The sequence below is a fragment of the Oncorhynchus keta genome, chromosome 36 (genome assembly GCF_023373465.1).
Source record: "Oncorhynchus keta strain PuntledgeMale-10-30-2019 chromosome 36, Oket_V2, whole genome shotgun sequence".
Classification (NCBI taxonomy): Eukaryota; Metazoa; Chordata; class Actinopteri; order Salmoniformes; family Salmonidae; genus Oncorhynchus; species Oncorhynchus keta.
Genome location: NC_068456.1, coordinates 3184277 through 3207732, shown reverse-complemented (window position 1 = coordinate 3207732; position 23456 = coordinate 3184277). Strand labels below are relative to the sequence as shown.

At 41.4% G+C, this 23456-nt stretch overlaps 1 protein-coding gene across 5 annotated transcripts; it reads right to left on the bottom strand.

Moving 5' to 3' along the window:
* Positions 1–219: 219 nt before the first annotated feature.
* si:ch211-223a10.1 (putative ZDHHC-type palmitoyltransferase 6) lies at positions 220–22591 on the bottom strand. Of its 5 annotated transcripts, none has more exons than XM_035753854.2 (11): positions 22253–22591; positions 14169–14304; positions 13626–13736; positions 10190–10322; positions 9501–9679; positions 9209–9282; positions 8881–9043; positions 8688–8773; positions 4980–5170; positions 3205–3274; positions 1240–1365 (listed from the first exon to the last, which is right to left on the bottom strand). In XM_035753854.2, exons 1-10 carry the CDS (start codon positions 22362–22364, stop codon positions 3221–3223), a joined length of 1239 nt encoding a protein of 412 aa, XP_035609747.1. In that variant the 5' UTR covers positions 22365–22591; the 3' UTR covers positions 1240–1365; positions 3205–3220. The 5 variants fall into 5 exon arrangements, with proteins under 5 accessions (XP_035609745.1, XP_035609744.1, XP_052354265.1 ...); XM_035753853.2 differs by having other exon boundaries at positions 1250–1365; positions 3196–3274; XM_035753852.2 differs by lacking the exon at positions 3205–3274 and having other exon boundaries at positions 220–1365; positions 8881–8980.
* Between the last annotated feature and the right edge of the window lie 865 nt (positions 22592–23456).

Sequence of the window (23456 nt, the reverse complement as noted above, 5' to 3'; positions counted from 1 at the left end):
GTCACGACATGCTATTAGCCAATGTTAACATGTGACAAAGGTGGTTTTACATGTCGAACCACTCTTGCCTAATAATTCATGTTGCCTGAGACCTGTAGACTTGTGTTAGCTCCCTGAACTAACATAGCCATACGATTAGCCAAATTACATTGTACTTATAAGCTAAAGTCTAGTCACTGTTACCTATGGTTTACGCCACCAATAACATAAAAGCATGTATCACATCATCAAATGACTTTTTATTTAAGTAAAAAGAAACCGGTCACGTTTCAAGTGACCAGTTATCTCCCATGAAACACTGTTTTAAATACACCAATGCATTAAAATGTCAAACAGAAAGCTAACTCCACAGGATATACTGTAGTAAAATAGTGGGATCCTTCACAGGACAGCACAATAAACTAGCTACATTGTTGTAGAAGTACGGTCAGCTTTAAAATAGCTCAGAGCATCACATAAAACTAGCTCTACATGTACTGTATACATAGGAAATGCTTAACCAGGACATAGTGTTAAGTCAGTGCGTTATGTGAGGAGTGTGACATGTTGATTTGTTAGCTGGCAAGATTTCGGCATTCAGTCTACATGTTAAAAGTATAATTCTTCAATACCTATGTTCAAGTATAAAGTTTAAACAGATATATTGACGACCACACCCCCAAAGACAATCTAAGGAATCTCTAATGTTAAGATCTATTAGAACCAATTCTGGTCTACACACCACTTGTTATATGTTTAATAGCGGTATTAGCTTCCCAAAGTAATGACTAGACTCTAGCTCACCATGCGAACAGTCTCACAGATGATCCAGTTGGTTTCAAGAATGGAATATAGAATTCATATATACATTGTTCTTCATTATACCACAGGTTTTAGAGTGCATATTGTCTAAATGTCTATGGAGATATTGTCCTCCGTCTGTCCATAATCTAACCGTCTCCTCCCCTCCAATAGGAAGGTAAGAACCGTTGTCCAGCGGTGTCCTAGTGACCGTTGCCGAGTCTCGCAGGTAGGTTTGAAGTAGGTTGTAGTCCCCATGGCGATGGCATCAAACTGTTCTGTCAACAGCCAAGCCTCCCAAAGGATTGTCAGAGCGTTCATTATTGTCAATGTGACCACCCAGAACTGTGCAGCTACTGCCCTAACCAACGACTGGTCCTCAAGGGACACCACCACCACATACAGGTGGTAAATTGCCGCAGCCACAAAAATTAGGTGTGCTGCGGCCATGGAGAGGATGAAGATGATGAAGAGGCGGTGGTTTCCCCTACCAATGCAGCGGTTCAGGAACAGGCAGTGGTGGTCGTAATCCCTCACACACACATCACACAATTTGCAGTGTTTAGTATGGTCCGGCTGGAACAACTAGAGAAGAGAGGGAACAGCAGTGAGAAACACTTCCTGTTTGAGTGGTTAACTTGAGAAGGGATAGATGCGGACCAGATTGGTGCACATTTAGCACATTTGATCTAGCAAAGTGGATATGTCAAATCCGTCACGATTTATGTATTTAAGTTACATTTGGATATATGTCCATTTTCGTGCTTAAGTTACATTTGGATATATGTCCGTTTTCGTGCATTAAAATGTAAAAGATGTCCCTTTTCAGATTTAGAAGAAGTGACTACTAAATGCTAATTCCCGTTTGTATAAATCGATTGTGGTAGTCAGTTTTTTTTAACCAATGCAGTTGATTGGTAATGATATGAACATGTGTTGGGATTGACATCCATACAAGCATTATACTCCAATTTGTGCCTCAACATAGAGTGAAATAGGCCTAAATGTAGGCAAATTTTGCTGGAGGGCAATGGGGAGACTGGTTCTTTTCCCCCACGTGTTTCCATGGTTATGTTCGAGTTCGATTGACTTGTTTATCGCATCTACGCACTTCTATAAATCATATCATAAACACAACTGTTTTAAGCAGGGGTTGGAACCGGTTCAGGGAAAATAACTGAAAATCGTAAAATAACGAAATTTGAGCAACAGAACCAGAGCGAAAGTGATCTATACTATTCCATAACAGAACAGTTATTTTAAAAGCATGGGAACCGGTTAACGTTCTGGGCATTATTTTTTTCAGTCCCACAAAAAACGCAACAAGGAGTCTATGCAAAACCCTTGCTGTCACTCAAACTTATTCCAGTGTCTGCCTGCCAGCTGGAAGTTTTTAACAGTGTGTAGGCTACCTGCCTCTCCCCTCCCTCGGAAGCATGATTAAAAAATTAGGGAGATTTTTAATATTTTTCATTAGAAGAATGGATTTACTTTTCAATGCTAGTGACAGATACCACAGTTATCACGTTTCACAATGGATTTATTAACTACAGAAAGGTAAGACGTGTTATTTTAATTATCTAAATCCAACGTTAGTTAAACCAACTCGCTGAAGTTCAAAGATATTCAAAAGTTCCTTCATAGAAGCCACTCAACCGTATGTATAATTCCATGGGCCTTGTTCAGATAATGCATGTCATAACAACAAGATGCCCAGCGCTCTCTGCGAAATTTCAGTTGCATCTCGCACACCCTACACTTGTTGTCCAACGCATGTAGCTACATAGTAAGCTGTTCTATCCATTGGTTAAGTAATTTAATGTCTAGCTAAATGTACAAAAATATAGTTTTGAGGTTTAAAATGGAACAGAAAGAAACGATATAAACCGTTACTATGTTTTGATTTTTCTGGTCGGAACGGAATCCAAAAAAATGATTTGCTTACGGTCCAAACACTTAGACACACCCTAACCCCTCAGCCTTCAAATGAAGTGGACATTTCTGTTGACGTCTCATGACGTCTGAGGAGTATACACTTGGAGGGCTAAGAAGGAAGGAGTCCCTATATCTTGACAACAACATGGGTAAAGCGGTTGACCAGGTGCTTTTCAACTTCACCTGGAAAAATCGTACACATTACATTAGGAAATTTGTCGTTATGAACACATATGAATATGGTGGACAAAATGTTGTAGATTTTCCTACTTTGATTAATACTTTTAAGATAAATTGTAAAGAATCCTACTTCAATTTGGAATTTCATCCCTCATTATTTCTTCTCGCGTTTTGGTGGCTTCAATTTTGTTACTTTGTAACTATAACATTGATAAGATTCCTGCAAAATTATCTGCTTTTCATAGACAAGTATTCATATCCTGTGGTGAGCGTTGTTGGGAAAAAAAGTCTGGTTATTACCACACATACTTGCTTGTTAACAAGGTCAAAGGAGGTCCCTTTCAGAATGATCCATAAGTATTACCCAGCGAATCATTACCTGAAGAAAGTCAAAAAATACATTAACATTGATTGTACTTTTTGTGTTGAGCACCCAGAAACAGTTTCACATTTATTTTGACATTGTCTACATGTAAAACAATTATGGAAAGATATTCACGGTTTTATAATTGTTAATATTCTTGATGACTTTTGTTTTTTTAATGGGAGAATGTGCTGCTCGGTTTCCTTAACCATAAGAAAGAAAAACAATTTGACCGTATAAATCTAATTGTGCTAATGGAAAAATTTCATATTCAAAAATGTAAATTCACTAATAAAAAAAAAAACCCACTGTTCTCTATAAGTAATCCGAGCATTATATTAAGACCATTATACATTATTTTAATAAGAAAGCTGTTAAAACAATCAATATGTGTGCATCTTTTAAAGTCTTTCCATAATCTGTCATTTGTTGTACCCCCTAGCATATGTTATCATTGTCTGTATAGTTCTTGTATGTATACTGATTTTTCTCAAAAAAAAAAGAAAAAGAAGACAGGAATTATTTTTAAATGGGCCACCCATGATTTTTAAATGGGCCACCCATGATTTTTAAATGGGCCACCCATGATTTTTAAATGGGCCACCCTTGGCTGGAAATGTGTCACTCATTCATCACGCGATGATTGTGTTTCCAGCCACCGGTAACTTGTGGGTGCTTTATATGCACTACAGTCAATTATGAGTGTATGTCTACATATTCAATATTTCATTATTGATATAAGCCTACTGTATAATAGCTAGCAAATAAATTAGCTAACTAACGTTAGCCTGCCGAGCTGGAACTTCTGAACAAGGGAAATGTTTCATCTCTACAATTTCCAAAAGATAACCAAACAAAATCATTTACTTTTTACGTAGTAGCAGAATGTCTAACTTATTTGCATTTGTTTATACTTACTTGTATGTTGACTTCTCCATTGATATAAAAAAAATAAAAATAAAACGTTTTCGCAGACTTTTCTTAGCGGATGTACAATCGTCGCGAATTGAATTATGGGGAGTTTCAGGCCAGGAGTGAACATAAATGGTACACTCACAAAGCTGACTAAAAACGAGGGCTGAGGGGCTTACGTTACAAACTTCCCTTGCTTGGCTAATCATTTGGACCACCCACCAAGATGGCGACGGGGATTCCCCCAAGGGCATAAGGCGAGGGTAAGTGGACGAGGGTCTGTCTTTTAAGTGTTTGGACTGCAACCGATGGTTCTGTTCAGAATGAAACGATTGGAAAGTAATTTTGGTTCCAACAACTGGTTTTAAGTGACAGTGTTGGCAATTCCCCCAAAATACACTAAATTTAATTAAGTAACAATATATTTTACATTTGAACAAAACATTTACAGAAAACTCAGCTTATTACATCTGCTGCTATTGATGAACACCACTGTAAAACATATATATTATTTTTTTAAGTTGAGTTAAGTTTTTAATCAAGGCAATCTGCTGCAACACGATTTTTAGTTAACTAAATTTTGGGGCAGGAAAGTTCTGGGTACATAGATTCCTTTGTTGTCTCAACACATTTGCCAAAGTTGAGTAATCTAGATAAAGAAAACTGCCGGCTGGATCGAGGCGCTGTTTGGTGAGCATTTAGGAAATGTAGTTCTCTGTGGATGTGCACAGTTTTGTTCGGGAATATGGAGGATGGATGAAAAAAAGATGTGGGAAAAGGCATTGATTAATGGATTGGTTCTCCTCACCTCACAGTAGATGCAGAACCTCTGAGGATTCTGTTTTTTCTCCAGCAGGTCTGCTATGGAGGAGAAGCGAGGATCTGCATCTCCCGGTCCCAGCTCCCCAGGATCCTGGGTTAGAATCTTCCAGAACATGGCCAAAACCATAGAGAACTGGACCAGCGACACATGACCCAGAACACTATCCCCCCACAAGCGTCACAGCGGGTTAAGGCTCAACCAACAATATACTACATGTAGGCCACACATTTTTTATATACAGTGGGGCAAAAAAATATTTAGCCAGCCACCAATTGTGCAAGTTCTCCCACTTAAAAAGATGAGAGGCCTGTAATTTTCATCATAGGTACACTTCAACTATGACAGACAAAATTAGAAAAAAATTCCAGAAAATCACATTGTAGGATGTTTTATTAATTTATTTACAAATTATGGTGGAAAATAAGTATTTGATCAATAACAAAAGTTTCTCAATACTTTGTTATATACCCTTTGTTGGCAATGACAGAGGTCAAACGTTTTCTGTAAGTCTTCACAAGGTTTTCACACACTGTTGCTGGTATTTTGGCCCATTTCTCCATGCAGATCTCCTCTAGAGCAGTGATGTTTTGGGGCTGTTGCTGGGTAACACGGACTTTCAACTCCCTCCAAAGATTTTCTATGGGGTTGAGATCTGGAGACTGGCTAGTCCACTCCAGGACCTTGAAATTCTTCTTACGAAGCCACTCCTTTGTTGCCCGGGTGGTGTGTTTGGGATCATTGTCACGCTAAAAGACCCAGCCACGTTTAATCTTCAATGCCCTTGCTGATGGAAGGAGGTTTTCACTCAAAATCTCACGATACATGGCCCCATTCATTCTTTCCTTTACACTGATCAGTCGTCCTGGTCCCTTTGCAGAAAAACAGCCCCAAAGCATGATGTTTCCACCCCCATGCTTCACAGTAGGTATGGTGTTCTTTGGATGCAACTCAGCATTCTTTGTCCTCCAAACACAACGAGTTGAGTTTTTACCAAAAAGTTATATTTTGGTTTCATCTCACCATATGACATTCTCCCAATCTTCTTCTGGATCATCCAAATGCTCTCTAGCAAACTTCAGACGGGCCTGGACATGTACTGGCTTAAGCAGGGGGACACGTCTGGCACTGCAGGATTTGAGTCCCTGGCGGCGTAGTGTGTTACAGATGGTAGGCTTTGTTACTTTGGTCCCAGCTCTCTGCAGGTCATTCACTAGGTCCCCCCGTGTAGTTCTGCGATTTTTGCTCACCGTTCTTGTGATCATTTTGACCCCACGGGGTGAGATCTTGCGTGGAGCCCCAGATCGAGGGAGATTATCAGTGGTCTTGTATGTCTTCCATTTCCTAATAATTGCTCCCACAGTTGATTTCTTCTAACCAAGCTGCTTAACTAATGCAGATTCAGTCCTCCCAGCCTGATGCAGGTCTACAATTTTGTTTCTGGTGTCCTTTGACAGCTCTTTGGTCTTGGCCATAGTGGAGTTTGGAGTGTGACTGTTTGAGGTTGTGGACAGGTGTCTTTTATACTGATAACAAGTTCAAACAGGTGCCATTAATACAGGTAACGAGTGGAGGATAGAGGAACCTCTTAAAGAAGAAGTTACAGGTCTGTGAGAGCCAGAAATCTAGCTTGTTTGTAGGTGACCAAATACTTATTTTCCACCATAATTTGAAAATATATTAATTAAAAATCCTACAATGTGATTTTCTGGATTTATTTTTCTCATTTTGTCTGTCATAGTTGAAGTGTACCTATGATGAAAATTATAGGCCTCATCTTTTTAAGTGGGAGAACGTGCACAATTGGTGGTAGACTAAATACTTTTTTGCCCCACTGTAGATATTTATACACATATATATTTACATACATTCAATTAGTATTTGGTAGCATTGCCTTTAAATTGTTTAACTTGGGTCAAACGTTTCGGGTAGCCTTCCACAAGCTTCCCACAATAAGTTGGGTGAATTTTGGCCCATTCCTCCTGACAGAGCTGGTGTAACTGAGTCAGGTTTGTAGGCCTCCTTGATCGCACACACTTTGTCAGTTCTGCCCACAAATGTTCTATGTGATTGAGGTCAGGGCTTTGTGATGGCCACTCCAATACCTTGACATTGTTGTCTTTCAGCCATTTTGCCACAACTTTGGAAGAATGCTTGGGGGTCATTGTCCATTTGGTAGAAAAGTAATTTTTCCAACAATTGTTTACAGACAGATTGTTTCACTTATTATTCACTGTATCACAACTCCAGTGGGTCAGAAGTTTACATACACTAAGTTGACTATGCCTTTAAACAGCTTGGAAAACTCCAGAAAGTGTCATGGCTTTACATACATCTGATAGCCTAATTAACATAATTTGAGTAAACTGGAGGTGAACATGTCGATGTATTTCAAAGCCTACCTTCAAACTCAGTGCCTCTGTTTGACATCATGGTTAAATCAAACAAAATCTGCCAAGACCTCAGAAAAAAAATAGACCTCCACAAGTCTGGTTCATCCTTGGTACCACGTTCAATAGTATGCAAGTATAATCACCATGGGAACACGCAGCTATCATACCGCTCAGGAAGGAGACGCGTTCAGTCTCCTAGAGATGAACGTACTTTGGTGTGAAAAGTGCAAATTAATCCCAGAACAACAGCAAAGGACCTTGTGAAGATGCTGGAGGAAACCGATACAAAAGTATCTATGTCCACAGTAAAACAAGTCCTATATTGACATAACCTGAAAGGCAGCAAAGCAAGGAAGAAGCCACTGCTCCAAAACTGCCATAAAAAAAAGCCAGACTACGGTTTGCAACTGCACATGGGGACAAAGATTGTACTTTTTGGAGAAATGTCCTCTGGTCTAATTAAACAAAAATAGAACTCTTTGTTGTGGGGGTGCTTTGTTGCAGGAGGGACTGGTGTACTTCACAATATAGATAGCATCATGAGGAGCGAACATTATGTGGATATAATGAAGCCACATCTCAAGACACCAGTCAGGAAATTAAAGCTTGGTCGCAAATGGGTCTTCCAAAAGGACAATGACCCCAAGCATACTTCCAAAGTTGTGGCAAAATGGCTAAAGGACAACAAAGTCAAGGTATTGAAGTGGCCATCACAAAGCCCTGACCTCATCGTGTAGACATTTTGTGGGCAGAACTGAAACAGCTTGTGCAAAGCAAGGAGGCCTACAAACCTGACTCAGTTACACCAGCTCTGTCAGGAGGAAAGGGCAAAATGTCACCCAACGTATTGTGGGAAGCTTGTGGAAGGCTACCTGAAACGTTTGACCCAAGTTAAAATTTAAAGGCAATGCTACCAAATTGCTACCAAATACTAATTGAGTGTATGTAAACTTCTGACCCACTGGGAATGTGATGAAAGAAATAAAAGCTGAAATAATTTCACATTCTTAAAATAAAGTGGTGATCCTAACTGTGCTAAAACAGGGAATTTTTACTATGTTTAAATATCTGGAAATGTGAAAAACTGAGTTTAAATGTATTTGGCTAAGGTGTATATAAACTTCCGACTTCAACTGTATGTATACATTAGGCAGTAAATCAAATCAAATTTATTTATATAGCCCTTCGTAAATCAGCTGATATCTCAAAGTGCTGTACAGAAACCCAGCCTAAAACCCCAAACAGCAAGCAATGCAGGTGTAGAAGCACAAACAGTACAGTATCACTGTAAGATAAAGGATATTAGGCGGCAGTATTTTGTAGTAGAAACAGACTAGAGAGTGGAACAGTCCAGCTATCATAGTCCCTAGGTAGACGGGATTGGCCAATCTGCAACACAACAGTTAATGGAACAAAGAACAATACAATGGATGAATATAATGTATAACGCAGACATACACAAACACACAGTTAGCACATAGACACACAGTCTGTACCTCTGGTAGGTGGTCATGCGGTGTAACTGGGAGAAAATACTCCTGGCCAGCCAAGGGAAGAGGACGGCGCACGTTATCCCTCCGTAGCCCCCCAACATCGCTGCGATAATCAGAATCACTCCTCCGATCAGACACGGGAAGAATAATGTCCAGTAGTACAGGACTGGACGCACGCACACACACACACACACACACACAAACAAAGATCCACACATGCACGGATACACACAGAAACAATTATACACATGAACATGATTCGTTGGCACACAATGTTTAGTACAGTTAAACGTATCACAGCCTCATTAGAGACTAAAGGTGTAGCACTAACTTGGGGACTCGTCAGGTTTGCTGAAGGGTGGCTCCTTCATGTAGCGGGTCAGTAGTTTGGCCAGCTGCAGATGTCTGTAGAAATACAACCCCAACACAGAAAGTGATGGTGGTATGGCAATGGGACAGAAGAGGTTGACAGTGTGATATATTCCTGGGTGGTATTTGTCACACAATGGAAAACGTTTTAAAACTTTTTGCAACTGACAATAAAAGTCCCTGTTTTTGTCTGTTGTCCTCGGTTTTGTGCCTAATTTAATACCCAGGTAAAGGTTAGAGCTATTGCGACCCACCTGAATGTCCTTCCCTGCCTGCAGAGGTCCAGAGGCGTGTGTCCGCTGTAGGTCTTCAAGTGTAGTATCCTGAAGCCTGATCTCTGTAGCAGCGTCCAACACATCTCTATACAGCCTCTCTCTGATGCCACATGGACCGCTGTCAACCCATCCTCATCCACAGTCTCCACCATACACCTCTGGCGCACACACACACACACACACACACACACACACACACACACACACACACACACACACACACACACACACACACACACACACACACACACACACACACACACACACACACACACACACACACACACACACACACACACACACATTTTAAATAGTGAGGCAGCAATCCTAAATAGTTGAAGGGTACTGCAGTAGAGTGCTCCATCGGGCCCCAGCTCTTTCAGCAAGCAGCGCATGTTACAGAGGTTGTGCACTTGTTCACCTCTGACTGACTTGAACAGACCCGCCTGGAAATATGGCGGAACTCCCACTTTCCTCCGCCTTCACTAATTTAAAAGATTTTACATGTGTGGGAAGTAGTGAATGAGTGCACACTCCAGGAGAAAGGAGATATCGTGGACGCACCTAACTCTGTAAGGTAAACTCCATAGCGAAACTCCCCAATAGAAGGGGAACATGGAAGTCATCATCAGACTTACTCTCCAAGCAAGTAAGTATGTCCACCTCACCTTGTTTCGGAGCAGGTAGCGGATCACCTCGGTGTTGCCAGCATCAGCAGCCAGGTGTAGAGGTGTGACATTGTACATGTCTCCGTCGCACCACCTGAACATTCCCGTCTCCCACAGGTACTGCATCGCAACACTAGGAGACACGACGCGGGGTAAGTGTGACATATGTCACTGATGCACAACACACATACATACGTGGTTCGAGAAAAAGTATGTGAAGCCTTTGAAATGACCTGTACTTCTTTATAAATTGGTCTTAACATTTGATTGGATCTTCATCTAAGTCACAACAATAGACAAACACAGTCTGCTTAAACTAATAACTCAAACAATAATATGCTTTCATGTCTTTATTGAAAACACTGTAAGAGTGCAGAGTGGGAGTAAAACCTTGGACTTAATAACGGGTTGACCCTCCTTTGGCAGCAATAACCTCAACCAAACATTCTGTAGTTGTGGATCAGACCTGCACAATGGTCAGGAGGAATTTTGGACCATTCCGCCTTACAAAACTGTTTCAGTTCAGCAATATTCTTGGGATGTCTGGTGTGAACCACTCTCGAGGTCATGCCACAGCATCTCAATCGGGTTGAGGTCAGGACTCTGACTGGGCCACTCCAGAAGGACTATTTTCTTCTGTTGAAGCCATTTAGTTGATTTACTTCTGTGTTTTGGGTCGTTGTCCTGTTGCGTCACCCAACTTTTGTTGAGCTTCAATTGGTGGACATATAGCCTTACATTATCCTGCAAAATGTCTTGTTAAACTTGGGAATTCATTTTTCTGTCGACAATCGTAAGCTGTCCAGGCCCTGAGACAGAAAAGCAGCTCCAAACCATGATATTCCCTTCACCATACTATACAGTTGGCATGAGGTTGATGTTGGTGTGCTCCTTCCATTCAACTCAACTTTTGTTCCATCTGTCCACATAATATCTTGCCAGTAGCACTGTGGAACATCCAGATGCTCTTTTGCGAACTTCAGATGTGCAGCAATGTTTTTTTTTTTTAGACGGCAGTGGCTTTTTCTGTGGTGTCCTCCCATGAACACCATTCTTGTTTAGTGTTTTACGTATCGATGACTCGTCAACAGAGATGTTAGCATGTTCCAGAGATGTCTGTAAGTCTTTAGATGACACTCCTAGGATTCTTCTTAACCTCATTGAGCATTCTGCGCTGTGCTCTTGCAGTCATCTTTGCAGGACGGCAACTCCTAGGGAGAGTAGCAACAGTGCTGAACTTTCTCCATTTATAGACAATTTGTCTTAGTGGACTGATGAACATCAATACTTTTAGAGATACTTTCGTATCCCTTTCCAGCTTTATGCAAGTCACATTTTTAAAATCTCGGGTCTTCTGAGATGTCTTCGTTCGAGGCATGGTTCACATCAGGCACAGCTTCTTGTGAAGAGCAAACTCAACATTTTGTGAGTGTTTTTTAAAGGTTAGGGCAGCTCTAACCAACATCTTCAATCTCGTCTCATTGATTGGACTGCACATTAGCTGACTCCTGACTCCAATTAGGTTTTGGAGAAGTTATTAGCCTAGGGATTCACATACTTCTTCCAACATACACTGTGAATGTTTAAACTATGTATTCCAATATAGACAAGAAAAATACAAGAATCTGCATGTTATTAGTTTAAGCAGACTGTGTTTGTCTGTTGTGATTTAGATGAAGATCAGATCTAATTTCATGACCAATTTGTGTAGAAATCCAGATAATTTCATGACCAATTGATGTAGAAATCCAGATAATTTCAAAGGGTTCACATACAGTTGAAGTTGGAAGTTTACATACACGTATGTTGGAGTCATTTAAACTCTTAAAACTGCACGTTTTTCAACCACTCCCCAAATTTCTTGTTAACAAACCATAGATTTGGCAAGTCGGTTAGGACATCACTTTGTACATGACACAAGTAATTTTTCCAACAATTGTTTACAGACAGATTATTTCACTTATAATTCACTGTATCACAATTCCAGTGGGTCACTAGTTTACATACACCAAGTTGACTGTGCCTTTAAACAGCTTGGAAAATTCCAGAAAATGATGTCATGGCTTTAGAAGTTTCTGATAGGCTAGTTGACATCATTTGAGTCAATTGGAGGTGTACCTGTGGATGTATTTCACCGTTACTGAACCAGACAGGACTGGCAAAAAAAATGCTCTTCACTGACGAGTCGCGGTTTTGTCTCACCAGGGGTGATTAGAGTGGTTAGGAGCGTTGGACTAGTAACCGAAAGGTTGCAAGATAAAATCCCTGAGCAGACAGGGTAGAAATCTGTAGTTCTGCCCCTGAACAAGGCAGTTAACCCACTGATGGTCAGATTCGCGTTTATCGTCAAAGGAATGAGCGTTACACCAAGGCCTGTACTCTGGAGTGGGATCGAGGGTCCATCATGGTCTGGGGTGGTGTGTCACAGCATAAATGGACTGAGCTTGTTGTCATTGCAGGCAATCTCAATGCTGTGCGTTACAAGGAAGACATCCTCCTCCCATGTGGTACCCTTCCTACAGGCTCATCCTGACATGACCCTCCGGCATGACAATGCCACCAGCCATACTGCTCGTTCTGTGTGTGATTTCCTGCAAATAAGGAATGTCAGTGTTCTGCCATGGCCAGCAAAGAGCCCAGATCTCAATCCCATTGAGCACGTCTGGGACCTGTTGGATCGGAGGGTGAGGGCTAGGGCCATTCACCCCAGAATTGTCCGGGAACTTACAGGTGTCTTGGTGGAAGAGTGGGGTAACATCTCACAGCAAGAACTGGCAAATCTGGTGCAGTCCACGAGGAGATGCACTGCAGTACTTAATGCAGCTGGTGGCCACACCAGATACTGACTGTTACTTTTGATTTTGACCCCCCCCCTTTGTTCAGGGACACACTATTCCATTCCATTTCTGTTAGTCACATGTCTGTGGAACTTGTTCAGTTTATGTCTCAGTGGTTGAATCTTGTTATGTTCATACAAATATTTGCAACTGTTAAGTTTGCTGAAAATAAACAGTTGACAGTGAGAGAAGGTTTCTTTTTTTTGCTGAGTGAAGACTCAACAAAAAATTTGACCTCTGTCATTGCCAACAAAGGGTATATAATAAAGTATTGAGATAAACTTTTGTTTATTGACCAAATACTTATTTTCCACCACAATTTTCAAATAAATTCATTAAAAATCCTACAATGTGATTTTCTGGATTTTTTTTCTCATTTTGTCTGTCATAGTTGAAATGTACCTATGATGAAAATGACAGGCCTCTGTCATCTTTTTAAGTTGGAGAACTTGCACAATTGGTGGCTGACTAAATACTTTTTGCCCCACTGTATACACACACACACGTGTAATATTATGTAGCTGTGTGTGTGTGTGTGTGTGTGTGTGTGTGTGTGTGTGTGTGTGTGTGTGTGTGTGTGTGTGTGTGTGTTTCCTTACATGTTGCCTCCAGACACTCCATGGTGTAGGGCGGTTTTTCCCTGATGGTCTACTATGCGTAGATCAGCTCCATGCTGCATAATCTGGTGCATCACATATACATTACCATGCCTGGAGAGACACAGACATAACAGTCAATAATAATTACTAGCATTAATAGTACAATTAATTATTTACTAGTGCTAGGAACACAAGCTTTTCGCTACACCCGCAAAATATGTGTATGCGACCAATACAATTTGATTTGCACTTGATCACTCCCCCTCAAGGATTTCAAAGCATTGGACTGATGTAAGCACAGGCTGGAAGGAGGTTCCACCATATTTCTTACACCAGTCCATTCCTTTCACATCGAGGGGGAGTGTACAAGTACACATTTCAGGGAGAAGAGGGAGAGACAGGGGCATTTCTAGATGCTCCAGGGGCCCAACACTCTTCCCCTAGTCCCTTTCCATAGATCTAATAGGACTGGATAGGGGGACCTATTCAACCCATTAAAATCTGCAGATACTGACGTGGTAGGAGACCGGTAGTGTTACTGACCTGCAGGCTAAATGGAAGGCCGTCATTCCTGCATCACAGGTCAGGTTGGGGTCAGCTCCATTGCTTAGCAACAGGTTAACTATCCAACGGTTACCTTGGAGGGCCGCAAAGTGGAGAGGAGTGAAACCACCCCAGCCTACACACAGACGCAGATACAGACCGACACACAAAGATGATTAGGGTGCTATAACTGTAAATGATCACATTTATTGTATTACCTAGTCACTTCCAACCTAACCACCCAAAGAGCAGTAGGTCTACTATTGTCTCTATACCACTGTCTTTTTAGCTGCTGTGACTTCCTGCCATACTGTCACAGGAGGTCTGTCTGAAAGGATAGACTGATTGTCAATAATCTGAGATGAGTAGTTAAACTAGACATGACAAAATCCCAACAAGAGACATCAGCAGTCAGCTTTCAGCAGTCATCTAAGAACAGTGAGTGGTGATGCATTCTGGAACTGTGATGGAATGCTGGACCTTAAATTTTGTATGATTTTAAACCAGGTGGAATATGGCCAGTAGTGGTGATAAGATGGTAAGATTGGTTAACACACACACACACACACACACACACACACACACACACACACACACACACACACACACACACACACACACACACACACACACACACACACACACACACACACACACACACACACACACACACACACACACACACACACACACACACACACACACACACACACACACACACACAGCTCAAAAAAAATAAAGGAAACACTAAAATAACACATCCGAGATCTGAATGAATTAAATATTCTTATTAAATACTTTTTTCTTTACATATTTGAATGTGCTGACAACAAAATCACACAATGGAAATCAAATTGATCAACCTATGGAGGTCAGGATTTGGAGTCACACTCAAAATTAAAGTGGAAAACCACACTACAGGCTGATCCAACTTTGATGTAATGTCCTTAAAACAAGTCAAAATGAGGCTCAGTAGTGTGTGTGGCCTCCACGTGCCTGTATGACCTCCCTACAACGCCTGGGCATGCTCCTGATCAGGTGGCGGATTGTCTCCTGAGGGATCTCCTCCCAGACCTGGACTAAAGCATCTGCCAACTTCTGGACAGTCTGTGGTGCAATGTGGCGTTGGTGGATGGAGCGAGACATGTCCCAGATGTGCTCAATTGGATTCAGGTCTGGGGAACGGGCGGGCCAGTCCATAGCATCAATGCCTTCCTCTTGCAGGAACTGCTGACACACTCCAGCCACATGAGGTCTAGCATTAGGAGGAACCCAGGGCTAACCGCACCAGCATATGGTCTCACAAGGGGTCTGAGGATCTCATCTCGGTACCTAAATGGCAGTCAGGCTACCTCTGGCGAGCACATGGAGGGCTGTGCGGCCCCCCAAAGAAATGCCACCCCACACCATGACTGACCCACCGCCAAACCGGTCATGCTGGAGGATGTTGCAGGCAGCAGAACGTTCTCCACGGCGTCTCCAGACTCTCTCACGTCTGTCACGTGCTCAGTGTGAACCTGTTTTCATCTGTGAAGAGCACAGGGCGCCAGTGGCAAATTTGCCAATCTTGGTGTTCTCTGGCAAATGCCAAACGTCCTGCACGGTGTTGGGCTGTAAGCACAACCCCCACCTGTGGACGTCGGGCCCTCATTACCACCCTCATGGAGTCTGTTTCTGACCGTTTGAGTAGACACATGCACATTTGTGGCCTGCTGGAGGTAATTTTGCAGGGCTCTGGCAGTGCTCCTCCTGCTCCTCCTTGCACAAAGGCGGAGGTAGCGGTCCTGCTGCTGGGTTGTTGCCCTCCTATGGCCTCCTCCACGTCTCCTGATGTATTGGCCTGGCTCCTGGTAGCGCCTCCATGCTCTGGACACTACGCTGACAGACACAGAAAACTTTGTCTTGGCACAGCTTGCATTGATGTTCCATCCTGGATGAGCTGCACTACCTGAGCCACTTGTGTGGGTTGTAGACTCCGTCTCATGCTACCACTAGAGTGAAAGCACCGCCAGCATTCAAAAGTGACCAAAATATCAGCCAGGAAGCATAGGAACTGAGAAGTGGTCTGTGGTCACCACCTGCAGAACCATTCCTTTATTGGGGGTGTCTTGCTAATTGCCTATAATTTCCACCTGTTGTCTATTCCATTTGCACAACAGCATGTGACATTTATTGTCAATCAGTGTTGCTTCCTAAGTGGACAGTTTGATTTCACAGAAGTGTGACTTGGAGTTACATTGTGTTGTTTAAGTGTTCCCTTTATTTTTTTGAGCAGTGTATATACACAGATACATATGTATCAATATCTGCTGCCTGTAACAAAGCAATTTGCTCATGCAGGTTTGATGCTGCAAAGCGATAGCTGTGTGAAAAAGGCTTCTGGAAAAGCTCTGACAACAGTCATCTCAGTATGATCACCTCTGACATACCGTAATTTCCGGACTATAAGCCGCTACTTTATTCCCACGCTTTGAACCTCATGGTTTATACAATGACGCGGCTAATTTATGGAATTTTCCCGCTTTCACAAGATTCATGCCGCCAAAAAATTGAGCACCGTCGCTCAAACTTCCCATCATTCTGATTACGGTAGTAATTTTGTCACCCTCATCATGGCAAAGACACAGAGAAATGCATATGATGCAGCTTTCAAGTTGAAGGCGATCGATCTGGCTGTTGGAAAAGGAAATAGAGCTGCTGCACGGGAGCTTGGCCTTAATGAGTCAATGATAAGACGTTGGAAAGCAGCGTGAGGAACTGACAACAACAGCTTTCAGAGGGAAGAAAAGCAGATGGCCCAAAGTATTTGCAGCCACTCGACATCAGTGTAAATCGTGCATTTAAGGTGGCGCTCCTTGTTCAGTGGGAGGCTTGGATGACAAGTGGGGAGAAATCCTTCACTAAAACGGGCCGCATGCGAAGAGCAACTTATGGTCAAGTCTGCCAGTGGGTCCTGACAGCATGGAGCATTGTCAAAAAATCCACTATCATCAACGGGTTTGGAAAGGCTGGACTGCTGCGTGTTGAAGGGGCAGCATGAGCTCAGCGGGGTATTTGCCTCCGGATGAAAGTGACGAGAGCGACAATGAAAACGACCCAACATCGGATGAAGCAATTCTGAGGCTATTCAACTCCGACACCGAAGGAGATGGCTTCAGTGGTTTCAGTGCACAGGAGGAGGAAGATAGTGACCAATGACTTTCTTGGTAGGCCACTGTTTAATTTTTGTTACAAGCCGTGTTTCGTTTAAAGGCTGTGTAAAGTTCATTTGTCTCAATGTATCGGTAGGCACCTGCAGCTTATAGACATGTGCAGTTTATTTATGTACAAAATACATATTTTTTAATAATTCAGTGGGTGCGGTTTATATTCAGGTGCGCTTAATAGTCCAGCAATTACGGTACTTGTTATTCAACATTTACTTATAGAAGTTAAGAACAAATTCCCGAAAATAACGATATGATAATTTAGGCACACTACCCAGATGTGGCCTTAGAATAGTGTGGTTAGCCCAAAGTCGGTTTCCTCCTTAACTGAAGGCGGCGGGAGAAAATGAAAAAATATGCATACATTCTTTATGAAACACCATTTTCCACTACCATGCTAGAGTGGCTATTGCTAGTCCCGGATGTCACGTACCGCGTTAAGCCAAGTACCACGTTAAGCAAATCAAGTTGCAGCAGTCTGTATTTTCACCCCTGGTCTGATAGTTTCAAAATGAAAAACAGCCCAAGGCCATTATTCCTCCTCCTCCACCAAACTTTACAGTTGGCACTATGCATTGGGACAGGTGGCATTTTCCTGGCATCCGCCAAACCCAGATTTGTCTGTCGTACTGCCAGATGCTGAAGCATGATTCATCACTCGGAACGCGTTTCCACTGCTCCAGAGTCCAATGGCAGCAAGCTTTATGCCACTTCAGCCGACACTTGGCATTGCGCATGGTGATCTTAGGCTTGTCTGCGGCTGCTCGGCCATGAAAACCCAGTTTGGAACTCGGTAGTGAGTGTTGCAACCGAGGACACGCGCTTCAGCACTCTGCGTTTCCGTTCTGGGAGCTTGTGTGAACTACCACTTCAAATAAAATTTTTATTGATCACATGGTTAGCAGATGTTAATGCGAGTGTAGCGAAATGTTTGTGGTTCTAGTTCCGACCGTGCAGTAATATCTAACAAGTTATCAAACAATTTCACAACAACTACCTTATACACACACAACTGTAAAGGCATGAATAAGAATCATGGGTGAACAGGGAGTACAGGGGAGGGCTGAGAACGCACCCTTGTGGGGCCCCAGTGTTGAGGATCAGCGGAGGGAGGCCAGTCAATGTCCAGGACCCAGTTTTACAGGCTGGGGTCGAGAGCCAAGGTCTTGGCTGATTTCTTTTGATTTTCCCATGATGTCAAGCGAAGAGGCACTGAGTTTCAATGTAGGTCTTGAAATACATCCACTGGTACACCTTCAATTGACTCAAATGATGTCAATTAGCCTATCAGAAGCTTCTAAATCCATGACATAACTTTCGGGACTTTTCCAAGCTGTTTAAAGACACAGTCAACTTAGTGTATTGAAAACTTCTGACCCACTGGAATTGTGATAGAGTGAATTATAAGTGAAATAATCTGTCTGTAAACAATTGTTGGAAAAATTACTTGTGTCATGCACAAAGTAGATGTCCTAACTGACTTGCCAAAACTATAGTTTGTTAACAAGAAATTTGGGGAGTGGTTGTAAAACAAGTTTTAATGACTCCAACCTAAGTGTATATAAACTTCTGACTTCAACTGTATAAAGAAACGTCCTCTCACCGTCAACTGCGTTTATTTTCAGCAAACTTAACATGTGTAAGTATTTGTATGAACATAAGATTCAACAACTGAGACATAAACTGAACAAGTTCCACTGACATGTGACGAACAGAAATGGAATACTGTTTCCCTGATCAAAGGGGGGTCAAAATCAAAAGTAACAGTCAGTATCTGGTGTGGCCACCAGCTGAATTAAGTACTGCAGTGCATCTCCTCCTCATGGAGGCACTAGATTTGCCTGTGATGTCTGGTGAGGACCTGCCTTACAACAGGCCTACAAGCCCTCAGTCCAGCCTCTCTCAGCCTATTGCAGACAGTCTGAGCACTGATGCAGGGATTGCGCGTTCCTTGTGTAACTCAGGCAGTTGTTGCCATCCTGTACCTGTCCGGCAGGTGTGATGTTCGGATGTACCGATCCTATGCAGGTGTTGTTACACATGGTCTGCCACTGCGAGGACAATCAGCTGTCCTTCATGTCTCCCTGTAGTGCTGTCTTAGGCGGCTCACAGTACAGACATTGCAATTTCTTTCCCTGGCCACATCTGCGGTCCTCATGCCTCCTTGCAGCATGCCTAAGGCACGTTCACGCAGATGAGCAGGGACCCTGGCCATCTTTCTTTTGGTGTTTTTCCAGAGTCAGTAGAAAGGCCTCTTTTAGTGTCTTAGTTTTCATAACTGTGACCTTAATTGCCTACCGTCTGTAAGCTGTTAGTGTCTTAATGACCGTTCCACTGGTGCATGTTCATTAATTGTTTATGGTTCACTGAACAAGAATGGGAAACCGTGTTTAACCTTTTTGGGATAGGGGGCAGCATTTTCACTTTTGGATGAATAGTGCGCCTACTCTGTCCCAGATGCTAATATAATAACATATTATTATTAGTATTGGATAGAAAACACTCTGAAGTTTCTAAAACGGTTGGAATGATGTCTGTGAGTATAACAGAACTCATATGGCAGGTGAAAAGTGTCAGAGCTACAGCGCTGTTTGTCAGACCAGAAGACATCCTTAAAATTGTCTTCTCACAAAAACATCTGTAGGATCAGAACAGTTTGGCCTACAAACAAACCCCTCTATAGAAAGGGGTGAATCTCACGAACACGTTTTGCTCTATGACCCCACCCCCCTCTCCCAAACTGACACGGGACTCGTTTAAAGGTAACCCATATAAATGAATGGAAGTACGTCAGTAGTTTTGTGACTGTCTTTTTTAATGAATGTGTTATTCAATGTATTTGTAGTAGTAAAGGCCAAATTGTATATTTGAACTTTTTTGTTTTTAAATATATATTTTTTGATACCTAAAGGGGTCCCACCATTCCAAATCAAATAGCTAAAAGATCCATGGTATGACCTTCGTAAAACAATTCCATATCTCAGCTTAGAACCAACAACATTGTAGTTACTCCACAATAATAGCCTAAATGAAAGGGTGACAAGAAGTATATATATTCAAAAAATTAATACAAAGCGTTATATTTTGGTCAAATCCAACACATCACAGTGCAATTCTTCATATTTTCAAGCATGGTGGTGGCTGCATCATGTTCTGGGTGTGCTTGTTGTTGGCAAGGACTATAATATTTTGGGGGATAAAAATAAACAGAATAGAGGTAAGCACAGGCAAAATCCTAGAGGAAAATCTGGTTCAGTCTGCTTTCCAACAGACACTAGGAGAGAAATTCACCTTTCAGCTGGAGAATAATCTAAAACAAAAGGCCAAATATACGCTGGAGTTGCTTACCAAGACAACATTGAATGTTCCTGAGTGGCCAAGATACAATTTACATTGGCTTGAAGATCTATTGCAAGACTTTAAAATGGCTGTCAAGCAATTATCAGCAACCAACTTCACAGAGCTTAAAGGGTTTTTAAAAGAATAATGTGCAAATATTGTACAATCCAGGTGTGCAAAGCTCTTAGAGACTTACCCAGAAATACTCACAGCTGTAATCACTGCAAAAAGGTGATTGTAACATGTATTGACTCAGGGCTTGAGTACTTATGTAATCAAAATATAGTGTGTATGTATATATATATTTTTTTTACAAAAAAAAGTTTGCATTTTTCTTCCACAGTACATTATTTTGTATAGATCGTTGACAAAAAAAATACAATTAAATCCATTTTAATCCGACCTTGTAACACAATTTGGGTCGGATTAAAATGGATTTAATTGTAATTTTTTGTAGAAAAAGTCAAGGGGTGTAAATACTTTCTGAAGGCATTGTATATACAGTGCATAGTTATCTTATTCTAAAATTGATTGGAAAAAAATCCTGATCAATCTACACACAATACCCCATAATGATAAAGTGAAAACAGGTTTAGAATTGTTTGCTAATTTATAAGAAAAAAAACAAAACAGATACCATATTTAAATAAGTATTCAGACCCTTTGCTATGACTCTAAATTGAGCTTTGGTGCATCCTGTTTCCATTGATCATCCTTGAGTCCATCTCTGGTAAAAATGGTCAATTCAATTAAGTCAAGTCAATTAAGAACACATTCTTATTTACAATGAAGGGGATGGGGGCTGGGATTAAACATTTAAATGTAGGACAAAACACAGATCACGACAAATGACACCACAAATCTACATAAAGAGAGACCTAAAGACTACAGCACAGCATGTCTTGGGGTTAGAAGCTGTCTCAGAGCTTGTTGGCCCGAGAGCTGACGCTCCGGTACCGTTTGCCGGACGGTACCAAAGTGAAAAGTCTATGGCTTGGGTGGCTGGAGACTTTTACAATGTTTCGGGTCTTCCTCTGTTTTAGTAGCAAAGCGGTACTGTTTGGACTAATGATGATTACACCCCAGGGTTGAAAAAAAAACCCGGACCGCTGCAACCTGATTGAAAGAACACAGTATGCGACATCGGGACAAGCATTGTAGCATGGTGTTTCATAAATACAGTATGCGTATTTCCCGGTTTTCTTCTCGCCATTAAATCGAGTTAAAGGGGAAATAGACACCTTTGCAGCCTGAATAGACAATGTTATGTACGAACCGCTCCACGGGGATACATATACTTGTATAGCCGGCTGCGCACGAAAAGGGTTGGGTTGGTTGAAATGGATTCCGAAGCGAAAATATCTAGCTACCAGGCCTGTCCTGAGAACAGTCTTGGTTTCCACAAATGCTCTTCTGCAATGTGGTAGGCTTTTGGATTAATAAAAAAATCGAAAATAACATTCATTCCCCAAATGTGTGCACAGTAAATGGTTGGCTAATGCATACTACAAATATGCATAGGCAGGCCTATAAACGTACCTTTCTCTTTGAGGATAGATCGATCATGTTGAATGAAATGTGCACACTGATCAATGTTCCCTCGTTGGATACAGTCAAAAATGTCCCCATCGATCCTAGGCGTCGGATGCATAATGCAAATACTGTGACGCCTGACTATCACTCTGTCAATGTAAACAACATATCTTTACAGAGACGATACATTGTAACAACAACCATACGTTCATTTAGTAAAGACCCTTGTCTATCAAGGATTTAGATTTTTTTTGGTTATCTTTAAACTGTCTGCAGTCACGCATGCATGCTACATTCACGTTAGATTAGACTGCAGTTGGCAGGACAGACCCCGCCTCGCGCATCTGAATAGATATAGACACACGTGACCCGGCTCTGAGTTTTCCTCATCACGACTTGTGTTCCTTGAAGATTTTATTTGAAAAGAAACGACTATTAATGTTAATTTGAGAGACTCTGATGTTTATGTTTTATTTTGATCCAAATGATATGGACCCTGATTTAATTTTCATTGTTAATTTGTTTATCTTTCATGGGAGATTATTTATCCATAAAATGAAGTGGGGCAGAGAACAAACCCCCCTTCACATTATTTAAGATATCATTTAAATATTATTTTTTAAATGATCAGTAAATGTAAAAACAAAAAAGCATTACGTACGATAAAAGTATTTAACAAATTTAAAATAAATATTGATATGTAATACCCATGTCTGTTAGGTTTATGTACTCTTGTTTGTATATTTCTGTTTTTTGTATTTGTTTTATTCATAATATATATATATTTTTTAACTTGTGTTCCTAGAAATAAAACCATGCAGTGCTGGCTGCAACCTGGTCACAGAGTATTTAGTATTATTCAGTATGTAAACCCAATACTCTCCATCTACTATGATATGTTACGTTTCGTATGGTATTATTTTGTGGATGTCCATCATCTATTACTTACTATTTTACAAATTACAATTTGTATGATATGTTATGAATTTGCTAAAGCTACAAATGTTACAATTTTGCTAAACATATGACATTTGACTAATTCCAGTTTGTTGTGGCTAACGTTAACTAGGTGTCTAGATGGCTAAAGCTGACGTTAGCAAGCTGGCTAACATTAACTAGGCTAGGTGTTAGTATAAAGGGTTAAGGTTAGGGGAAGGGTCAGCTAAAAGGGAAAAGGTTAGGGGAAGGGTTAGCTAACATGCTATGTAGT

Excerpts from the sequence above, each read along its gene's own strand:
- si:ch211-223a10.1 (XM_035753851.2), bottom strand. The coding sequence starts at position 22,364 with ATGCATCCGACGCCTAGGATCGATGGGGACATTTTTGACTGTATCCAA. Across the intron at positions 9,283-9,500 it reads AGGCAGGGAAGGACATTCAG|ACATCTGCAGCTGGCCAAAC; the intron begins GTGGGTCGCAAT and ends GTATTTCTACAG. Across the intron at positions 8,774-8,880 it reads CGCATGACCACCTACCAGAG|ATTGGCCAATCCCGTCTACC; the intron begins GTACAGACTGTG and ends GTTGTGTTGCAG.